Consider the following 21,640-nt stretch of genomic DNA (forward strand, 5'->3'; position numbering starts at 1 on the left):
ATTTCGCACAAGTGTTTTTGTCATGTCCCATTGCCCTGTGCTGTCTCCTGGTGCAGGACTTTGATTTTCTGCTGATGTTTAGAATGGATAGCTCATCTGCCCCTGGGTCCATATTACCATTTTTATTTCATTCTCACAGAAGCTTTCAGATGGGAACGATGCTGAATGAGTAAATCGATAAAATCAAGCAATAAATCTGACCGTTGTTGTCTCATGTTTCAGGTGCGCGGCAGTGATGTCACAGAACTGAGGACAGTGTCATGCAGTAAGTGTTTGGTTACATCAGCCAGCCATTGACCATCTCTGCCATTATGCTCTTTGAAGTGCCTCTTTTGATTTCATATAGGGAAAAACCAGTTTGCTTTGTTAAATTGGAAAAAGTAACTCATGAATGGAAATGCAGGACTAAGCGGAGCACCTCATTTTGAAGTATTATTTAGGTATAGGATTAAAAATTTCCAATTAGGTCGAGATTTAACAAAGTCCTCCTTTATGAAATTAGTTTGTGCTGCATTACACTTTGCTCTCATTTTGTGTGTTAATCTAATTAATTCCTGTCTTTCTTAGAATTAGAGTGTCAAGGCGTCAGAACATATTTAAATCTCTTTGGGGAGAAAGGAAAACTTTTTTGACTATGGGGTATGTTAAGATAAATTACTGTGAGCCAAACAAGGGTAATTGGTGGGGTTGGAGCCATTGTTTGGCTTTGTTTTAATTTTAATTTAGGCTACTCCACATATACAGATGTTTCCTAGCTGCTATTAAAGATTGAATTGTTGCCCCAAGACAGAGTCGGTTGGTATATCAAACTCATTTCCCTTCAGCCCGAGCTCTACTCTATCAGAAAGTGTGACATGTGGTTTTTCTCCGACTGCAATATGTGCTGCCAAATTACCAGCAAGTTCATATGCGGTCTTGCAAGTGCAGTCGGGTTTTCTTTGTTGTTCATGCTCCACTGTGGAGTAGGTCAGATGACGGGTATTTACAATGAAACAGTTTCTCCAAGCAGTCAATATATGAGCACAGTTGTACTTGGTTGTCACACTAGATCAACACGCTTTGAAGGCAGAATATTTTGAAGTTAAATTAATATTATAAAGGAAATAGAGATTATTTTGCCTTTTAACTGTAATGCTGAATTGTGGGTTTATCAGATATTGTTCAATTATCAGTGCTACTGCTTCTTTGTTGTTGTCATTGCTACTTAGACTCCTCAAATCTTTCAACATTTAGTGAATCCTGAAGGTGAGTGCGACTGCTCACTTAAATTTCAGGGTGTAATTTGAGCATTCTTTGCTTCATAAAGGTTATGACATGTACATGGCCACCTCCCGATCCAGAGAAAAAGTCTCCCACTGTTTATGTGACTGACCCTGGAAAGAGACAGGTCATCTGTAGCGCTGTAGACATGGCGATGGCAAAATGAGACTCGCTGCAGGAATCCCATCGTCTCTAAAACCTGAGCACTCTCGCTTTCATCTGTGTGTAGCTGAAGCCCTCGAGGATTTATTACAGCAGTTATGAGTAACCTTCAGTTTACCTACAGGGCCCAACAGTAAGTTTCCGAAACAGCTGCCAGCCTTTGCTTTTGGCTGCCAGAAGCGGACACAATGGTTGTTGTAAAGTAATTTCACAGTCCTGATATGGGCCAGAGCCATTAAACACACCTTTTATGAATGAATATGCTGAAAACAGCTCTTTGTTTGTGAGGATGTAGTGAGCAGGGGTGTTTAAAAGTTGAGAGATTGTGAAGTCTGTGTACATTGTGCATCTGTGAAGTGATATCTGACTCCTTGTTTGAACTGCATGTCCCTGTTTATCAGCCCCACTTTGCCACCTATAGTTTGATCAACTTTGATGTCAGTTTGCTTTTCTTTACGGGTAATCGAAATGTGCGCGACAAAACTGTTAATGTTGCGCTATGACCAGTCAGCACATCCTCCCTGTGCTAAAGGGAAAGTAAAAAGAAAAAGAGTAATGTAGAAAAGGATTAAGAGGCAATATGTGAGTTAGAGAGGTGATACGATTACCAACAACTGATTTGCCTGATTAGTAAAACCATTCCCAGCAATGTCTCAAGTGGACCCAGAAAAGAGGCTTTGGAAAGCAAATATACAGAGAGACCTAGACTAATCAAGCAAAAGAAAATTTAAATCAGCATCACTGTGTGCCTGCAGCTGCATTATAGTAAAGGCTTGGCAGTGCTGGCATTCATCTCTGTACCACTTCAACACAATGGACATACACAGCAAACAAAGGGACAAGGCAGACATGCTTGTTTTGTCAGGAATTGTTAAGAGAGACAAAGTGAAGCAGGACCGTGCTCCCTTACACTGCCAAATGTCAGGTAAATGCTTTATCATAGCATAGCATTACCATGGCATTTTAAATGAATTATCAGAGTTGTTCAGTTCTATTAAAGTTGGTATGATTTCAAAAGGAGTGCTGTAAAAACTGGTATTGTAGCAGTTTCCAGTCTTAAATGAGAGAGCGTGAAGCTTTGTGGACTGGTGAGTGATGTGTTTGATATGCATCATTTTGTGTGTTTTGTGTTGGAGAGAGTGCTTGAGTTATGTCCTCCTCTTTTTTAAATATTGATCTGCTTCAGTTAATAGTGTAGCTTTAAACAGTCGGCTGTAGTAATGTGGCGTGGTCGCAGATATCTTATCCCACTGTTCTTTCTGCTCGCAGGAAGACTAGCATGCATACAAGTGAAGTGACGAAAGAATGCTGTCAAATTTAAAGCAAAGACTTGTGAATGATGTAACGATGAGAGGTTTTAGTTGTATGGACACTGCATTGGCACTGACTGTTCTCAGGTGTTCTCAGCTTCTAAGAATAGCAGCAATGTCCATAATGTGTTTCTGTATGGTACAAATCCAGAGCTACTGGTTACGTCATGTTGTTTTAAGGGATTAATGTTGTTCATTATATTAAATGTTAAGATTGCCACATCTCAATCAATCAGGTCACATGACTAGTCCTCAGTTTATGACTGAGGTGGCGCATTGTTGTTGGTTCTACACCTACTTGTATAAAATCGTGCAAAGATACTGTGAGAACTTAAAACTCTGCAAGTCTCATTAGGAAGCATAGAAGTTGCTGTAAAACTAATTTATTGCAGAAATCTTTGCTTCTCAAGAGCAAAAGTCATCTGTAGAAATATCATGTTTTCATACTGTGATTTGAAGAATGGCGCCCATCTGAACTTGGGATGTACTGATCGATTTTTTTTTTCCAGTTCCAGGCAGTATCATACAAATACCTGATATCAGTATCGGTTCAGTGCACCCCTAATCTGAAGGGTCAAAGAGTAGTTTTCTCTGCATGGTTTTGTGGATTATTTGGCAGTTGAAATGCATGGTGGTTTCCACTGGTTGCCCAGTGGAAACCACCATGCATTTATATAGCTCTTTTCTAGTCTACTGGCCACTCAAAGCACCTTACAACACATGCTGTATTCACCCATGCACACACACTTACATTACCATCGGGAGCAATTTTGGGTTTAGTATCTTGCTGAAGGACACTTCAGCATGCTGTCTGGAGGAAACGGGGATCGAACAGCCGACCTTCTGACAAGGAAGACCCGCTCTACCTCCTGAGCCACAGCAGCCCCAAATATCTAATTGAATCATTTGTGGCATCTCTTCACTTGCAGAAGCACTGAACTACTGTTCTGTGCTGTACTTCCTGGTAGGTACAGCAAACCAACCCATCAGTGGCACATGTTGATGTGACTTACTGTGTGCTGGCTGGTGCTCAAGAATACTCACGTTTTCTTTATGTGGTGGTCTGGGTTTCTTTGTTGATCTTTAGCCTGCTAGTTTGAGGCAGTAATATAATATTTAACATAGGAATGTAGTGTTATGGATTTATGTGGAGCAACCTGTGTCTGCTCAACAGGGATAAGACCAGTGGAGTTACAGGCAGCTGCAATCACAGAGGGTAGTTTGTTCTCAGCAAAGTGGAATGGAGTGCTTCTCTCCTGGGGTGAGAGGTCAGGCAGGCCTGGGTTTTAGGACAACACTTACATGGTCTGCTGGGGAGCTTGTTGGAAGACTGTAGGCCTGCAAAAGCTTCTCTGATGTGTGCAGATGGCATTGAGGAAAACTGTATTTTCTCGGGTGGTCAAGGTCAGCTGCCTGCTGTTCCTTCTTTACAGTTGGCATCAAGTGTTCATTGGACAACAGAGACTTTTCATCATTTCACAGCAACATCATGCATCACAAAATAAAGATCCTACAGTGTGTCTTGGAAAAAAGCCTCCAAAGCATCTTATTGGCAGACATGATTTTGCCACTGATATCATGGATTTGTTCTCTTTCAGAGTAAACCACACATTCTGAAACCTTGTAGCTGCCCCGATCTGAAAAAGCTCAAATATTATCAATGCTAATAAAATGCCTGTCATTCTTGAGCACCATAAATGCCACTTAGGTGGATGAGAGTTTTGTTGGCAGTACAGGATCTTCGCAGAGAGGATCTGTGGTGTCAGCGCTCAGACGGGTGTAGAGGTGACACCAAGGTGAAAGCTGCGTTGTAGAATGGTTGGAAATCATTGATATTCTGACTCGGAGGCTGCAAATGGCTTGGTGGCAGATGGAGTCTTTGTCAGGGAAGAAAAATGGCAGCTCGGGAGCATCAACGCCATTTTCCCTATCAGCCTTGCTGGCGGGCGGTGACCTTCTGCCGCTCACAGAGATCCCCCCAGCACATGATCAATTATCTCATTTCCATTGTTTACTAAGCTAGTGGAAAAGGATTTAAATGTCTTTTTTTTTTTTTAGAAAAAGATTGCACGTGTAATCATGAAACTGATATTATTAGTGCATAATGAGGAAGCAAATTGAAGTTTGTGAACAAGCAAAAGCAGTACGAGACAGCTGTTTAGCTCCATTTATTTAATGTTTGTAACAGAATTGTTGTAATTGATTTGAGTTCTAAACAACATTGTTAATGGAAGAGATTCCTCAGGAGTATAGATACATCGCATGGCTTCAGTTTGGCTAGTGGTTGTCATTAACATTGCTCGACTCAAAATAAATAATTTACTAAGGTGAAAATGTTTATGCAAATAATATTAATTTGGTAATGGCTCTTCTCATTACACAGATAACGCAGGCACACAGAATGAAACTGTGATATGCAGTAATTATTCTTGGCTGTAAACAAATCTAAGTCAGAATAAAATATTGGATGAACCTGTGGAAAACGAAGTAAAAGGATAAACGATGCGAAAAGCAAATGACATTGAGACCCCAGTTTAATATGTATGCATTTCAGCTTGATGGTTGATTTCATTAGCAGATCTCCTTGTTATGCATTGACTGTTCTCCTGCAGTAAAATGAATATTGTATTCACGTAGCCTAATATCCAGGAGGAAATGTTTGGATTTGAGTGGCATCCTTCAGGAAAAGTGAAGTGTTGTCTCCTTACCCCAGATTCTGTTTATGCATGTACTGAATTGCTGAATTGATTTATACAACATGTCAATCTTGATTCATTCCAAATATTCGTGTTATTTTTTTTTAACAATAGTGTTATTTATATTATCTTGCACAATTAAATCTGCCCATTTTGCACTAATGTTGAATTACCATTTATGAATATCCATAGGAATTTTCTGGTCTACTGGTAGTAGCATTCAAATGCTTAACAGCATGTTAATTTGGGTAACATTTCGGTATGTATTGCCTATATCTGATATTGAATGTAATGTGCCTCATTAGCAGGCATCCGTGAGAGTGTTGTAATGTGGAGCTACCCATACATGCTAGCTGTTTTTCTATCTCTAAGGAGGATGATATTGAGCTGCCACGGCATGCACCTTTCTTCCCTCTTTCAGGCCTGGCTGCGCACAGCTTTCAAAGGGCAGTGCTTGTCGAGTTTCACTAACAGGAACTGCGTGAAGATTTTTCCATTAGTAAGGCTCTGTGTATGTGTGCAAGGTGTTCTGTTTCATACTATCCCCGCACAGCTGCTCTGCAATGGCGATATTAACAAGGACAGATGCTGCTCCGCATTGGGCTTACAGTTGGTAACCTGCTGAAGAGAAAGTACATGTATATCAATATTGGGCCCATGCCAGACTGACCTCATGCTATCCTGAAGACAGTGTTCTATAGACCATTTAAAAACAAAAAGTGCCACAGGCAGATGCATACTATAGCCCTCAGGTTCTAATGACATGGTGAAATGTTTCAGGATACAAACCAAACTGATTATAATCTCTGTTGATTGGGATTTAAGTACATCATAACTGCAGCAACAACAATAATATTTTTGACAATTGGCGGCCCACTCTGTGCTGCTTTTTGTGACACACATGCTCACGACATCCTGCTGTTAGGCTTAGAGGGTAGGAGGGTATATCTGGAACTCCACATGTATGGTTTTACTGTTAGCTGTCAGGAATTTCTGCATCTCTATCTTGTTCCTTCATCAGCTCTTTGAGTGTGTGGAGTACCGCAGGGGTGAATTCTCCTTTTTTTCCCCTGTGTTTTTTGTTTTTTTATGAGCAGCTCTCTTATCATTGATATGCCACCAACACACACGTCTTGATCTCTCTTTTAATCCCAATGACTCTGTTGGGCTTCGACCAGATAGCCCCAGGAACTAAAAGTCCCTTTTTGTACATTCGTATTTGTACTTTTCCACCACATCTGAAGAAGAATAAACATCAAGTAAATTATACTGATGAAAGATTAAAAAGCAGAAACTTCATCTGAGATGAATTTTTGCATGCAAGGAAATACACAGTTGTGTGACAGTGATGCTTGCGTGGATGTTGGGAAGGCACTTGTGATGTCCCAAGTTTTTGTACGTAGTTTTGTGGTTTGTGTCATTTCAGTGTCCTATCTGAAAGCATTGACTGAAGTGCAGGGACTTTTTGGGGGCAGGAGCTATCTCCTCTGGAACTAGGTTCTGTGGTCCGAATGCTCTAAAAATCCAGTATCATCAGACCTCTTACGTGTGTGTTCGGCAGTCGAGGTAATTCCAGCTTTGTTAGCACTGGTCAGGGACTGCTTTGCCTCTGTGGTTGGTACATTTGGAGATGGCACTGCTACCTCTGTCTACCTTGTTTGGGTTGAAATATGTGAATGAGAATGTGCCATGAATGTGTGAAAATGCATCATATCTATATGCACAGTATCACAAAATGTGGCTGTCCTGAATTTGAATGTCATGAAGTGGCAGCAGCAGTAGTCCTGAACCATACTCCAAATCTCTGGTTGTTTTTAGAAATGAAGCACTGGGAGCCTGAACGTATCATGGCTGCTTGTAGTGGTCAGTGGTGTTCAGCACCATGTTGTCATTGTTAGCACCTCTCGGTGTACACGGTATCTGAAGTAGTACAGGCAATGGAAATATTCATTTAGCAGCAGAGAAGAAGCTCTTTTTGTGAAGATGGCTCAGAGGCAGACAGGAAATTAGTTATTTTCCCCGCACATTCATCAAAATAAAAATAGTCTGATGAGTATCCCAAGTGACTCTCCCACATCCATTGAAGCCACAGCTGCATGCACCGCGCGCTTCGTATTAACTCTCCAATGAATTTCAGGTGTTTTTGAGCACTATTAAAATAAGACTTTTTTTTTCTCCGTCTTTCTCATCTCAAAGCACATTGTCCTACGTTTTATCCCATAAGAATTAGCATATTTAAAATGATGAAATGCCCTATTTAATTTCATAACCTTCACCTATTACTTCCCAAAAATTACAGCGTGAGACACAGTTACATCCTGGCGCCTAGAACAAAGAACTCTGGATGGTAAAACTGTTGGATTTGCCTTTGACACTTCAGTCTCTGATAACCTTTTGATTTAATGACTAACACAAGCAGAATGTCAACAGGGACTGTGTGCCAAATTGTTCAGTCTGTGGCTCTTGTGCAGCCTTTCCACGGATAACAGTGTTTTGCTTTGAAGGTGACATACAGAATTGCCAGAGCATCATGGTATAAAGCGCATGTGTGGAAGCGGGTAAATATTTATCTTAATGTACTTCACACTGCCACACAATATATGCAATAATGCAAGAAAATCTAATTTTATTATTCATGTAATTAGTTAAACCATTTCCATTGTAAACTATAGCACATGATACATGACAGTGTTTATTCTTTGATTGTTCTCCTTTTTTGTTTGTGGCCTGTCAAGTGGAAGGTTGCCATAACAGGAAATGTAAGCAGTAGACTTCATCATGGGAAAACCATCAGATTTTTGCAGCCTTTTTGGTTTCATTTTGCATTTGGGGAAAAACAAAACTGACAATCACTGTTGAATAAGCTAAATGAAACTTTCAGCATTTCCTTATTTGCCACTGAGTCAAAGCCACAGTAACTAGGCTGCTTTTGCTTGTGAGAAAATTGCTGTCAGATTTCAAAGTGATGTAAATATTCTAAAATCTACCCTATGCAAAATACAAAGCTCAGTGGAGAAAAAATCCACTCTGAGTACTGAGTAAAGCAGACAATCTTTAACCATTGGAGTAGAAATATTATTATTCTAAATATTTTCCTTTCCTTGTTTTTCCTTGTTTTATCTTACATTAATATTATTTTCAGTCGGGTCAGGTGTCCTTTGAGGGAAACCTGGCTCCCCTATAATGAAAAATCTGTGTGTATGCATATCACATGTGATGTACTGTAGTATGGTCAGCTGTACACTGATTAGAATTTCAAAACACAAAAAACAGTTGATTTCCTTGAACTTTAAATATAATTCAACTGAAAAAAGTACATATATGTGTGCTGCAAGCTGTTATATGCTCAGTCTTAATTGTAATAGGCTTTCGAACTGCTGCAGTTTCTATTGTAAAATTTGACTAATTGCCCAGATAACAGATAATAATATATTGTTTTTCAGAATGTTGTTTTAGAAAAAAATCAACAGATCCTCAGCATCCACTGTGTTTTATTTTTTTGTATTTTTAAGTCAAGTTGCTCCAATCAGACCTGTATTATATGCAGTAATTATTCCGGTTCTACAGTATGTGTTTTTGCCTGTGGCGCTGGTGATAGAGACTTTTCACAGGAGAATCTTCTCTGCTGATTATACATGCAAATTTTTTACATTTAGGAAATTTGTCAGATTAAATATTTCACTGGCTTATGTGCTCCAAAAATGATTACTGTGTTTAAAGATACACCTCCTCATTTTGTTACTGTACCAAATTGTGCCCTCCAACTCCTAAAATATCCTCCCTGCTCACTTTTGATGTTTAGAAACTCCGTTGCGAACTGTGAAATCAGGAATGTATCTTTGAGCTCTCTTGAAAACCACACTTTGCATATCAATAAAAAACACCATTAACAACTATTTTTAAAATCCACACACTGTTGGTTCCAAAATGAATTCTTTGTAGCGTCTCAAATATTCCCTTTTTGCCACCTAATGCACTGAATTTAATATCCAGATTTAACAAATGCAGAATTGAAAAGGCAGTGCAGCTGTAGTATGGACAACTTTGTTTCACCTTGAGGAGGTAATTGTGTCTTTTTCTCACTGAATGGCTTCCAAATGACAGCTTGTCTACAAGTGTAATTTATAAAGTACACCATTTTGAATTTTTTTAGTTTCCCTTTTTTTTTCTCCTATAGGCTGTATGTATTATGTGTTTTCAGTGCCACGCACACTGCTAATGATATTACAAGGATTTGATTGACATACAGCATAAAGGTGAATATCAGCCTCGTGGGAGGTGAGCTGCACAAAATGAGCCGGGGAGTGTTGTGTGTTGAGACTACTTTCTTTGTTACTAACGCAGAGGCCCAAACTGGCTGACAGTGTTAGGTGCTTTTCTTGCATTCTGCCGGCGAAGCTGGGCAGCTGACGGTTCAGCAATTGCAAAACTTCAGTGACTAAGAACAGCAGGAGACTGTTGCTGCATCTTCAGTTTCAGAGCTCACTGCACAGTCTGAAGAATGTGTCGAAGCTGGAAGGTCTCGTGCTTCCACCAGTGTATCATGTTAATCCCTGTTGTCTTAATCACGCTTGCTCCTTCCTGTGTGGAGTGTTGAGGGCCCGTCTTGTTTCTTTGCAGTCCAAGAATTTGTTATGGGAGAAGTGAGTCCCACGGCTCTCCACATCAAAGTGACTGGTGTAGAGATGTGTCAGTCCTCAAGCGTCTCCATTATAAGGCTGATGCAAGAGTCCAGCTATTGAAAATTGTGTTCTCCTTTTTGGCAGACTGACATTATCTAGCTGTAAGGGCGCAGTGCCAATTTTTGAGGTTAAGAATCCTGATGTCTCACTTTTTCTATATCATTGACCTTCATTTAGGACATTTGGTGTGTGCACAGGTGTTTGTTTGAATGTAACCAGCATCGTCTGCTTCAATAAAGCAGTGGACATATGGACACTGTGTGACTAATGCTTTGAAAGGGACACTCGGGATCTGTTTTATTGCTTCATTTGGCACACTGCAGTCCCACTTCCCATTACGGTTGCCATGTGATTTATGTTGTACTCTTTGGAGAGTGAGAGAGAGGCACTGGGAATGAAAAAAAAAAGCTCTGATGGCGATGTTTACCTTGATCCTAGCTGCCTTTTATTTCATCTTGGACACTGACGGTGGGGAGAGATGGGTTAAAAGCCCTGTTAGGACTCATGTTTTCCTGTGCATAAATGCTGTTTCTTTGATCATGTGAAGCACAAGAATGTTACTGACATTTCGGTTTTGAGGCGTAAAGATTGACCATACCTTTTACTTTTTATCCTCACTGTCTAGTATGATACAAAGTCACACCATCAGACTACACACCATGTTCCAGGTACAGCCAGCTAACAGATACTTGATAGATACTACAGGCAAATTTTTGCAGTAATGTCGTGCTGTAGCATAATCTACCAAATCTATTTGTCTAACAAGCAAACACTGTAAGCATAATCTTAATGCCACAAGCATGCCTTTTTCTTCTTTTACAGTTGAATGTAGAATAGTAGACAGTGTCCTCTGTTAGTTAGCAGTGCAGAATGACAGATAACCTTTGCATCAGCATCTTACGCTCATGTTCAAATTATAGCTATGCTTTCTGTCAGATGATTGCACCTGATTTATATTCAAGCTGCTTTTTCCTGTTTACATGCAAATGCACACCTTTCACAATCCAATAATATTAAATGGAGATATTCAACTGCTGAATTTGTATAACACTTTGAGTCACAGTGCAACTGCGTTACCACCTTGCTTTCTGTGGAATAATTGAAGTTGCGATGTAAAGTGTTGCAAGGGAGGATTTATTAAAATTGCCATTTTTATCATACACATGACTGCCTTGTTTGTGCTAGAAAGTATTTTGACAAATAAAAGTGTGGAGTCTGGACCAAGTAAACACATGTTAGTATGTTGTTTTTTTTCTTATCAGTGGCATGTAAATATTTTTGAAATGGCAAAGGTTTTGAGAAAGCTCCCGCTGACAGTGATTAACGTGTGAGTAAGTGCCAAAGGAAAAAGTTACCTTTAAACATTTTGCCTGTATGTGCACACTGTCTCTGCAAAAAAGCAGAACACTTTTCTTTTGCCTCTCAAATACATTCCTGTATGTCTAATTAAGTATAAGTAAAGTATCCCCTTTTCTGGGGGCAAAAAATTCACATAGTTATTACCTCACTTTTCCTTGTCTGAAACAGTCATTATAATGACGCCTCCAACAAATGATGGGGAACAAATGATGCACGAGTAAACAAGGAGGGTGTAGTGGGAAGTTAATGATAATAATATAGTGCACGTGTGATTATCTTTAACAAGTCTTGGCTTGCCTTTACTCCTCCTTCCTGTTGAAAATACTGCAAATACTAGGAAATGGCTGCATATTAGGCCGTGAACAGGTATAACGTAGCTCTAAATTTTACAGTGAAGCATTCATTTATATTAAGTGTGGCATTCTGTTTGAAAATAAACTGTTTTAGCAATGCATTAACAGTGAAAATGTCTTTGACTGGATGCCATTGTCCCTGTACCACCTGCATTTTGTAAGCCAACAACAACAGATTAATAGCAGCTGATTGGGAGATGCATGAAATTACTTTTCTTCCTTTTCTCTCTCTCTGCCCCCTCTCTTCCTTCCTCTCTGTATGTGTCTAATTAAAAACTGCAGGCTGAGCAACACAATTTATGGCTAATGCTTGCTGCTGATGGGGCTGCAGTAGGCAGGAGCTCTGAGAATGTGTTCATGATGGATGTCAGTCTGTGAAGAACATGTGGGACTCCTGTTTCCAGGCGCTGCGTCCCACCCCCAGATCACTCCTCATGAAAATGATCCACATGCAAACTGCAAACTGTGCTAACACTGCTGTGAAGGACAAATGCATTTCTTGGAACATTTGTCATACTGAGGCCTCGGATCATTCATCAGAGTCCATTTGCCTCCTTTACTACCACCCTCTCCGCTCTATTCATGGTAGCATTCAATACTTGTTTGATGCAGTCGATACAAACAGATATTCATTTTTTGGAGTGACGGTCTTCCTTAAAGATAGATGTGTCCTGAAGAAAGATGATAATAGAATACCTTAGCTTGGTGTTTTACCTGGTAATTCTCAGGAGCAAAAATGAATTGTTATCCAGCAGTGTGAGGACAGGTGGATCTCTTTGCGAGGCGCGCAGCATGTGTGCGTTCTTGCATAGGAGGTCAAAGATGTGATTACATTGATGCATAAAAGACCATGGCTGAGACAGGACATTTAGGGAATAGATGGCGTTTGAAGGTGTTTAGTAACACTGGGCAGGCTTTGCTATGGATCACATTTAGTGGCAGTGGGAGTCCCACTGTATCAGTGTCACAAAGCATTGCAGAGGCTCCCCAATGTAACCAACACTCCTCTGCCATCTGCCAGCCAACAGTAATAGTCGGGGTTGTCGACCATCCGCTCCATAGACTCCTTATTTACAACCTACATCCAGTAGTTTCATTCAAACTTTCCCATCCTTGTCCACACTCATATATGCAATCTCTTGAAAGCACATGGTTTCTTTTGTCTCCCAGCATCATCGTAAAAAGGGGCGAGCAAACATGAGATGAATGGTAAGCCAGCCCTTAATGCAGAGTATTGATTGCATAGCAATGCTATGTTTTCCCTTTTAATCACTTGGCAGAGCTACTCGCTCATGACAGCATGCCTAGTGTATTTAAACATCATCAATTTAAAAGAGAGTGTGTTTCTGCTGTAGAAACTCTACAAAAAGTGAGAAGAATATTTAGGTGCCAGCTGGAATGTCAGTGTACAACATGCTTCCTTCAAATGTAAAATTGGTGTTGATTAATTTTCTGTTGATAATCATTTCAGCACTAGTTTTAGGTTTGCAGTTGAGTTGTCACTGTGGTGGGTCACAGCAGGGGGTCGTGCTGGGCTCAATTATAACTTCCTCAAGGACTTGAAATTGTCCACTGCATCCTGAAAACCTACTTTGTAGTGACCTCATTAAATAACCACCTCCATTGACCCAAGTGCACAAAGTGTGTTTCCATTTGAAAATACCTCCATTGGAACAAAGAAAAGGTTTTGTAAAAGGCACATAAATCCCCCCCCCCCCCGACTGCATCATCATCAAACACAGGAGGCATTAGCTGGCCTTGAAAATCCCTCTATGAGTAATGCTGTGAGTTACTGTAGTTCGACCCCTGATGCAGGTCAGTGTGAAGTTTCCCTCTGTAGCTGGTGGGATGGGTCAGACAGAACACTTCATCACTTTCCAGGTAGAGTAGGAGTCAGGGCCAGGAACAACAACTTATCAGAAGACATGAGTAGAATGAAGAACTGATTGAAACTCATAGGAGCATGGCATTTCAGCTGAACTGTGGGTGTACCACTGAACTTGTTATGCACCTTGCCACCGCGACCCCACGCACTCCATTTTCTGTCATTCGCTGACCGTAAGAAGCCCGCTCCACAGCGAGCTCTCATCCTGCACATCTTGAGCATGCACACACATGTGGGGGTGGGGGGCCTTCACAAATAATTGACTTCATTTCAGCTGGTCTGCTGGGTGACCTCAAAGAGACAACTGAAAGTGGAGGAGCTAATGGCCTTTGTTTAATTTGCTTCACCACTGTCAACTGCTGGCAAGGTTTCAGTCTCTCTCTCTCTGCTTTTTACATCACTTGATTTCCACCCGAAAATCACTGAGGTCAAACAGTGAGTGGCATTTCTGTTTCTCAGTCATAGCAGAAGGAATTAATTGTGTTTAGTGGGATGATGGATAGACTGGGAGACTGCTGCTGGTGTCAAAGCAACCCATGTCTAGAATCAATCAAAGAGATGCTGATGTCTGAGGAGGTGTTTTTAACATAGTGACGTAATGCTAATTAGTAGGCCACCAGGAATTCAAGGCAGTTCTAGTCGGAATTTGACATATACACATACTCATACTTATACTCGTACACATACTCTTTGTTTTCACCCCTTCACTTTCATCACAGATTGGTACAGAACAGACAGAGGACCTCTGAGTGACCTCCCTCTATCTGAGCACAGCGTCAGGACACTCTGATACACTGCCTCTTTCTGTCTCTTGCATGTTCCTTCCATTAGCTGAAAAGACACCGTGGTTGCAGTCCGAATACTGCTGATCCATGCTGATGACTGTGTTACTGGATTATCATTGTTAGCATCAGCCATCTGTTTTTGTGCAGGAAGATAACATGGACAAGGAGGAACACACAATGAAAAACAAATGCTTACGTGCACCCAAAACACAACACTGTGTGAAATATGCACAGCTCCAGCACACACAAAGACACAGCTGGGAAGCGTAAATACAGTTTCCCTTATGGTAAACTCTCCAGTCTTTATAAATTAAATTTTTGTTTATTTATCGTACAACTACCAATGTAAAAAAAAAAAAAAAAAAAGTACATGTTCTCAGCTTTACGCTTTCCCTTCTGGCAGAACCAGGTGAATTATCCCCCCGTCTCTAGTATTGATCATTTAAGTATGTGTGCGATGATAAATTGATCGATTAGTCAAACAATTAATCATGAAAATAATCTGCACATTAATCAATGATTAAAAAATTCTTAATAGCAGCCCTAATGGGTGTGTCTTGTTTTTCTTTTTCTGTGCAAGTACATTGAGTTCAGTGTTTAAACCAGAGTCAAATTCCCTTTATGCACACACATACTTGGCCAATAAAGCCAATTCTGATTCTGATCAACAGAATCTTTTTCCCTTTTAAGATCCAAATAGATAGATAACTGTAAAAGAATGAAAGAAGCAAAAAAGAAAACTAATTGCACACTTCATTTAAAATGAAGCTTTCAAGCCAGCTGCATGATTTCTGTAAAGCAGCATTTGTATGGAAGGCAGCATGTTGCTTTAGTTTGTTAGCTTGGCCTCTTCACAGCAGGAAGTTCCTGTGTTTGATCCTGGGCTTAGTCTGTTTGTAGTTTGTTTGGTGTCCCTTGATTTGCATGTATCTCCTGTTGGTGTTTCAAATTTCCCTTTACATTACAAAGCACAAGGGGATTGTGGAGGGGTTTGCAGTCTTTTAAAATAGTCTGTTGGTTTGAGTGTGGTTGCACACCTGTGACGGTCCGGCAGTTTCCCAAACTTCTGCCCAATTCACCAGTGCATTCACCTTGAGTGGGAATATGTAAGTGCACAAAGTGCATTTTCCCAGCCACTGATTTAACATCATTTTGTCCTTGTTATTTTATTGTACTAGCTATTTTTGCATATCCAAAATCTCAAGAGAATTTACAGCATTTGTACCACTGTTCCCTGACACAAATGCATATATGCTATGTTTGAGGAGGACCCAGTACTGTTACGAGAAATGTTGAATGCAGAACTGACAAACTGTGCCATCTTACCACTTACAGAGTGTTTGTATTATCACCTAGATTGTTTATTTGAATAGATACAGCAGCCAACATTTAAATGATTGATGGTGTTTTATGCTTTGTCTCATTAGAAACTCTTTCTTGTCGTTCATCTTCCTGTTGAGAGATATTTTTTATTCAGCCATGACAAGCTGCATTATGCTTGTAGAGTCATACGTGAACATGACTTTGATTCAATCAAACTCATTTCTTCTGTAAATCATCTCTGGTATATTAGCATATACTGTATGTGCTTTCATGAGACCTGCATTTTGATGCTTGGGATGTCTGCACTTTGTCTTTCACCTCCCATGCTTATATTAGCTGGTATACATGTATCCATCAAATTAATTTTAAATATTTATGTAGGTTATAAAACACCCAGGGTACTGTACTTGCTGCCTCGTGTGGTTTATGTTTACTACCTATAAATTCAAGCTTATTTGCTTGTTAAACCCATTTTAATTTCAAATAGTGAATTAAGGATGGGCTTTGTAGATGCTGCAAAATGGTGTTTCCCCCCAGTTTTGCTTTTTCCTCATATGCTGTCATTTGTTTGCAATACCAGATTTGACAAATGAAGTCAACTGTATACACATACAGTACAGACATAATTTCACGTCTCATATTGACAGAAAATGCCAGTTTAATTATGCAGTAGAAAAAAATTACCCAGTAAGAGATCATATCTGCAGCATTTCCCCTTAAAACAAAGAAGTAAATTGACACTATGCAAGGAAGACATTTACTTCAATGTGCATTGAGTACATTGAGAATTACTGCATCGGCAGCTTTTTCATAACTAACATACAGATGAGGGTTTTTGATTTTCATTGAACAGATCAACTGTGATGTGGCAAGGTCAAAATTACACCAAATGTTTTTCTTTTTTTCCCCCTTTAATATTGCATTATAAATATGAAAGCACCTTTGTTCTTTGTTCTGCACAAACTCCCACCCGCACGACCGCAGCAAAGAGTGGCCTTTCCAGTGAGGCATGGCTGCAGCTTTCATGTCATTTACGTCTCATCAGTGCTGTTCCTGGTGAGGGATGATACTTGATATTCAGAGGGTAGCTTTGTCTCCTCAAATTAATCAGCTGCTCCTGTTTTCTTGTGCGGGGGAGAATCACCGGGGACATCTAAGACTTGTTGGTGTAATGTACAATAGTGTAACGATGGCAGGCTGTAAGACAGAATCTGGAAGTGTGCATTAAAGAGGATTTCAGATGTGGGCTTTTGTGATCAGTGGCATGTAAAGTGGCAGAAATAATGGAAAATCCAGGAAATGTGCTGATGAAAAGAGTCCAGTATTGCTAGATCTCTGTGGCATAATTTGGATGATGGGCAGAACCACAGTGGTCTGAGAGTCATTAGAGAAAATGGAAGAGACTATGATTACAGCTTCTGTTTATCCATCTGTATGGACTTGATGTAAAGATCGTGGAAGGATGGTGAATGTCCTATTAAAGGTGCAGTGTGTAAGATACGGCCAGAATTTTAGTTTTATCATTCCAAAAAAACAAATAACATTATCAACAGAATGAAGAAGTAGCAGTTCTGATAGTATGTCAAAGACATCTATGTTGTGTTGCAAAGATATTTCCAGAAGTTAGCATGCTGACCAGCAAGCCCCGACTCTCCCTGTGGTGCTGCCCTGTCGTCACACTGGCCTCTGTGGGTCTCTGAGACTGTGTTTGGTCCCAGTCCAACTGTGTTCAGTGGGAGGCTGCAGAGCACTGTTCCATTGTCCACAGTCTAAACACCAACACTTCAGTCAGCTAACTGAGCTAACTAGCTAACTGCTACAGCAAGGAGCATAGTGAGCAGCAGTTAGTGATGGTGATATGCTGCCCCCTGTTTGTTCAGAGTGACCCTCGTTTAGGTGGCCGTATCGTCCATGTTGTACATTTAAGGAAGACTTGGCAGCAGTTTTGCATCACATCACATCACATTACATTATACTAACAAGTTGATTTCACAAAGGTCATCTCAGAGACTCCAGTGTTACTGTGATGGTGATTCGATTTGCATTAGAGAGAAATGATGTCTCGTTGAGTTGTGTGGCACGAGTTGTTTTCTTTTCCTCCCCTTCTTTTCTTCTCTTCCATCTTGAAGCGCTGACCAGATTGTGTTTGACAGATATGGAGTTTGGAGAGCGACTGGCCTCCCCATCATCAGCCCCATCCTCCCTTCACATGGCCTCCTCTTCAGCCAGCTCCTCCCCTGCTCCACCCCAGACACCCTCCACCAAGTGCAGCAGCCCAGCCCCCAGCCCCGCAGGCAGCTCGCCTCTCAACACCTGTGGTACGTACTCACACACATACTCACAAACTGCCAAATGTGCATGAGGTCAAGGCACAAGCTCAAATATGACTCAGACTTAATTGATTTGATGTCCCATTCAGTTTCAAGTTAATGTATTTTATCATTCTGTCCACATTTTGGCCACATGAGGCTGTGAAATTATTTCAGGTAGGTTAAGATTCACATTCAACAGGATTAATAGTCACCCACAAAACAGCCTTAAATTCACAAGCTGCTAATAAATGTGAATGTACCATTCTGAGGGACTTTACCGCACTTTATAACTACCTCCTCACTAACTTTTGAGAGAAGAAAATTAAGAAAAAGCAAATCTATTTGGAGGAAATTTTGTGGAAAACACTGAATTAAAATTGTGCAACAATAAGGGGGCTTAAGACACCTTCTCCCAGTCTTAATGTTTCAGACAATTTTGATAGGAATGGAAAAGCTGCTGAATTAATGAATGCCAACAATTAAAAAGCTTTGTACGCCCTTGTGGATGTCTTTTGACAACCTTTAGCTCTAGTTTATCCTGTGTGATTTGACATGTCTGTCAGCCTCACAGTGTGCATGCAGCCGCCGACATCCTCTTGTTTTCTCTGAATACTAATTGTGGTCAAAGCCATTATGCATTGAGCAGCGGTGATGCATAAGCTGTCAGATTACCCCTGACCACAAAATAATGTGCAAATTTACATACTGTGGTTTGTGATTATTTTTTTTTCCCCTTCACGATAAGATGCCCCAAAAAGTAGTGTTTTTCTTTGTCATGCTATCACAATGAGGAACACATTAGAGACATTCTCATAAATTATTCATTTTCAGACCCCCACACCAAACGTGCACAGAAATTTCCCAGATAATTTATTTTGCACTGAGGACTAAATGCTGAAAGCACATTGGCACCGCTGTAGTCACATCGCTGTTATGACTATCAAGTAAATTGAGTTCTTTTAAGAGATTTCTTATCCCCCGTGGGAAGTAGAAGAAAGATATCACACAACCAGTGACGGTAACACTCCTTTGGCTCTTTGACCCATTGAATCATACTCAAGCTTTCATGTTCTTAAAGGCTTTGTAATCGTTTTAACAAGGTGTTTATCATCTAATGAGCAGTTCATAGAAGGAAAAAAATTGATGCAGCAACTGGTTTGACTTTTTTGGCTCATCGAAAGCTCATTTTGATCAATTTTCAATTGAATTTTTATATGTGTTCCACACGAATAGACAGTAAAAACGATAACTAAACTGTGAAACATGCTTACAATTATCAAAGAAAAATGTTAATGTTGGTGAATAAATCTTAGCCACGGTTAGTTTACCACATGAACTGCTCATAATGTGCTGTCACTACAGAAGGGCAGCATAGAATCAGTCAGTGTTTAGCCTGGTTAGCTTTGCATTTACACAGACAAAAATCAACTTGACTTTGCTTTTATCATTCCTGCACAGCTCTGGGATCTTAATGAAAGGCATCAGATCTCGTTAATAGGGCTAGATTAGTGTCTTTGATAGAGATAGTCCTGATAACAAACACTGGATATGAAGCTCCTAGCTGTTGTGAAAGGAAAAGGTCAACTTGGCATCAGCAGCACGGTCCTGTATTTTTAGACTTCTTTCAGCAGGTGTCCTTTTCTCCCTGCCCTCTTCCTTTCATTTATTCGTTTTTGCTCTCATTTATTTTATGGGTGTCATTATTCTATTCACCAACAGTGGCAATCCAGTAATTATTTGGTTTGTTCTAATTTTCTAAATATGACCGTGCGCCAGACCCAGTCATTTCTGATCATCACTGTGGATGGATTCTCAAACTCACCCAACTGTTGTGTCTCCTGCTCGCTGAAGCGATTTGGACCAGATCAAGCAGAATCCACAGCTTTATCTTCAGTTTTGCTCTGCTGTTTGTTTTCTAAGTATTTAATATTGTCCATAGTGCTCCTTAAATGGTATCATGGGTGATGAGTTTCGAAATGAATTATGTTCAATAGAATATAATATTGAGATAGACTGTCTTTCTAGATAACCAGATTAACTGATAAATTAATAGATAAAGTAATCGATTTTGCTTTAAGCATTCTTCAGACTATGTTCTTTGTTCTCCAGGCCACGTGCTCCAGATAACGGGGAATGAACGTCTGAATATGTCTGGCAGCTCCAACAGTTATCCTTTAGTCAGCCGGCCAGCTTTTGGGCTCTACACATCAAGTTCAGGCCGCCCTGAGTTTGGAGGCCTAGGAAGTCTGGGTTTGTCTGCCTTGACTGCTCACTCGCAGTTTGGTGCATTTCCAGGTAGGTCCAACGTTGTATTTATTTTATTGTATTAATGCAGGAGAGGAGGAAATTTGGCTCATGTTAAAGTCATTTTTTGGAAGTTGGATTCCAATATAAAGTGCTGTTAACAGGTCAGATAAATCACGCTCTTCTAACACGTTGGCAGAGCAGATTATCTGCAAACCGAGACAAAGAGGCTGTTTGCGCCTAACTGACCAGTATTTCTGTCCAGACTGGTGGCGGCCATCTGAAGCTCATACCAGAGGAGCAGCAGCCTTCTTCCCTCCTCTTATGGGTCTGCATCCTGCATTTGCATCAACCTTCAAGAGCCACGATCCTTCTCCCTTGCAGTCACGTACCTCAGGTAATGAAGAAAGAGCTAGCTCCTGCATAAGATCATACATGTTGTAGTAGTTTAGAGGCTCCACACAGAAGGACTCCATAAACACATTTTTGCATAATATTAAAATGCTTTGTCTTTTAATGTGTTTGACTCATTTTGCTTGTTCTCATGAGTATTCATTTTAAAGAAATGCACAATGCCAGTTTCTGTAGGCGTAACTGGAACAGTGAACGGTAGGAGTGCTTCTTCTCCTACTGGGAACACTGCTGTGAACACCAGTTCATTTCCAACAAAAGGAAACACAGAGAAAACTAAAGCCATCAGTAGTCTGAGTCAAAAGAGTGGCCAGGACCCATGCCAACTGCACCAGAAGACCGTTCAGAAGAGAAATGAAAAGGTTAATACTGCATTCGAATACACTGCATGACAACTCACTTCACTGTACTCTTGTCCCTGGCACCTTTTCTCCTGTTTTCAACTTAAAGATTGTGGACTTTTATTTTTATCAAGAAACCCATCAAAAGACCATTAGAGACCTCCAGCATGAGTGGCAGCCAATCGGGATCCGTGTCTGATAGCTCCAGTGATGGTGAGGAGAGCAGCAGTGATCCGGATGATGCGGAGGAGGATGAGGAGGAAGAAGAGGACAATGATGAAGATGAGGATGATCAGAGCAATGACAGTGAGGACTCTGACTTGGAAAAAGACAGCAAATTGAAAGGGAAAGTCAAGGTGAGTGTCTCTAATTTACCTTCTTCTTTTTTTTCTTTTTAGAATAATGAATGGAAGCATATTGCAAGGATGGTATGAAACCAGTGAAATAACTTATTTTGTAAGAGTTGAATTATCAAAAGCAGCCGTAGTGGTGGGTGGCAAACTGGATGTGTGTGCTA

The 21,640-nt window shown here is 40.4% G+C and overlaps 1 protein-coding gene across 9 annotated transcripts in view; it reads left to right on the forward strand.

The window, feature by feature from the left end:
• The window catches only part of LOC139340030 (bromodomain adjacent to zinc finger domain protein 2B), a 46,582-nt gene that overhangs the window by 6,626 nt on the left and 18,316 nt on the right, over positions 1-21,640 (forward strand). For 8 of the 9 annotated variants that reach the window (XM_070975599.1, XM_070975592.1, XM_070975591.1 and 5 more), the window contains exons 2-7: positions 223-265; positions 17,969-18,133; positions 20,237-20,422; positions 20,637-20,768; positions 20,951-21,144; positions 21,258-21,479. In XM_070975599.1, the coding sequence (XP_070831700.1) occupies positions 17,971-18,133; positions 20,237-20,422; positions 20,637-20,768; positions 20,951-21,144; positions 21,258-21,479 (897 nt within the window). In that variant the 5' untranslated portion in view covers positions 223-265; positions 17,969-17,970. The remainder of the gene's footprint in view (positions 1-222; positions 266-17,968; positions 18,134-20,236; positions 20,423-20,636; positions 20,769-20,950; positions 21,145-21,257; positions 21,480-21,640) is intronic. The other variant, XM_070975593.1, reaches the window with a different exon arrangement.

The sequence above is a fragment of the Chaetodon trifascialis genome, chromosome 12 (assembly GCF_039877785.1).
Source record: "Chaetodon trifascialis isolate fChaTrf1 chromosome 12, fChaTrf1.hap1, whole genome shotgun sequence".
NCBI lineage: Eukaryota > Metazoa > Chordata > Actinopteri > Chaetodontiformes > Chaetodontidae > Chaetodon > Chaetodon trifascialis.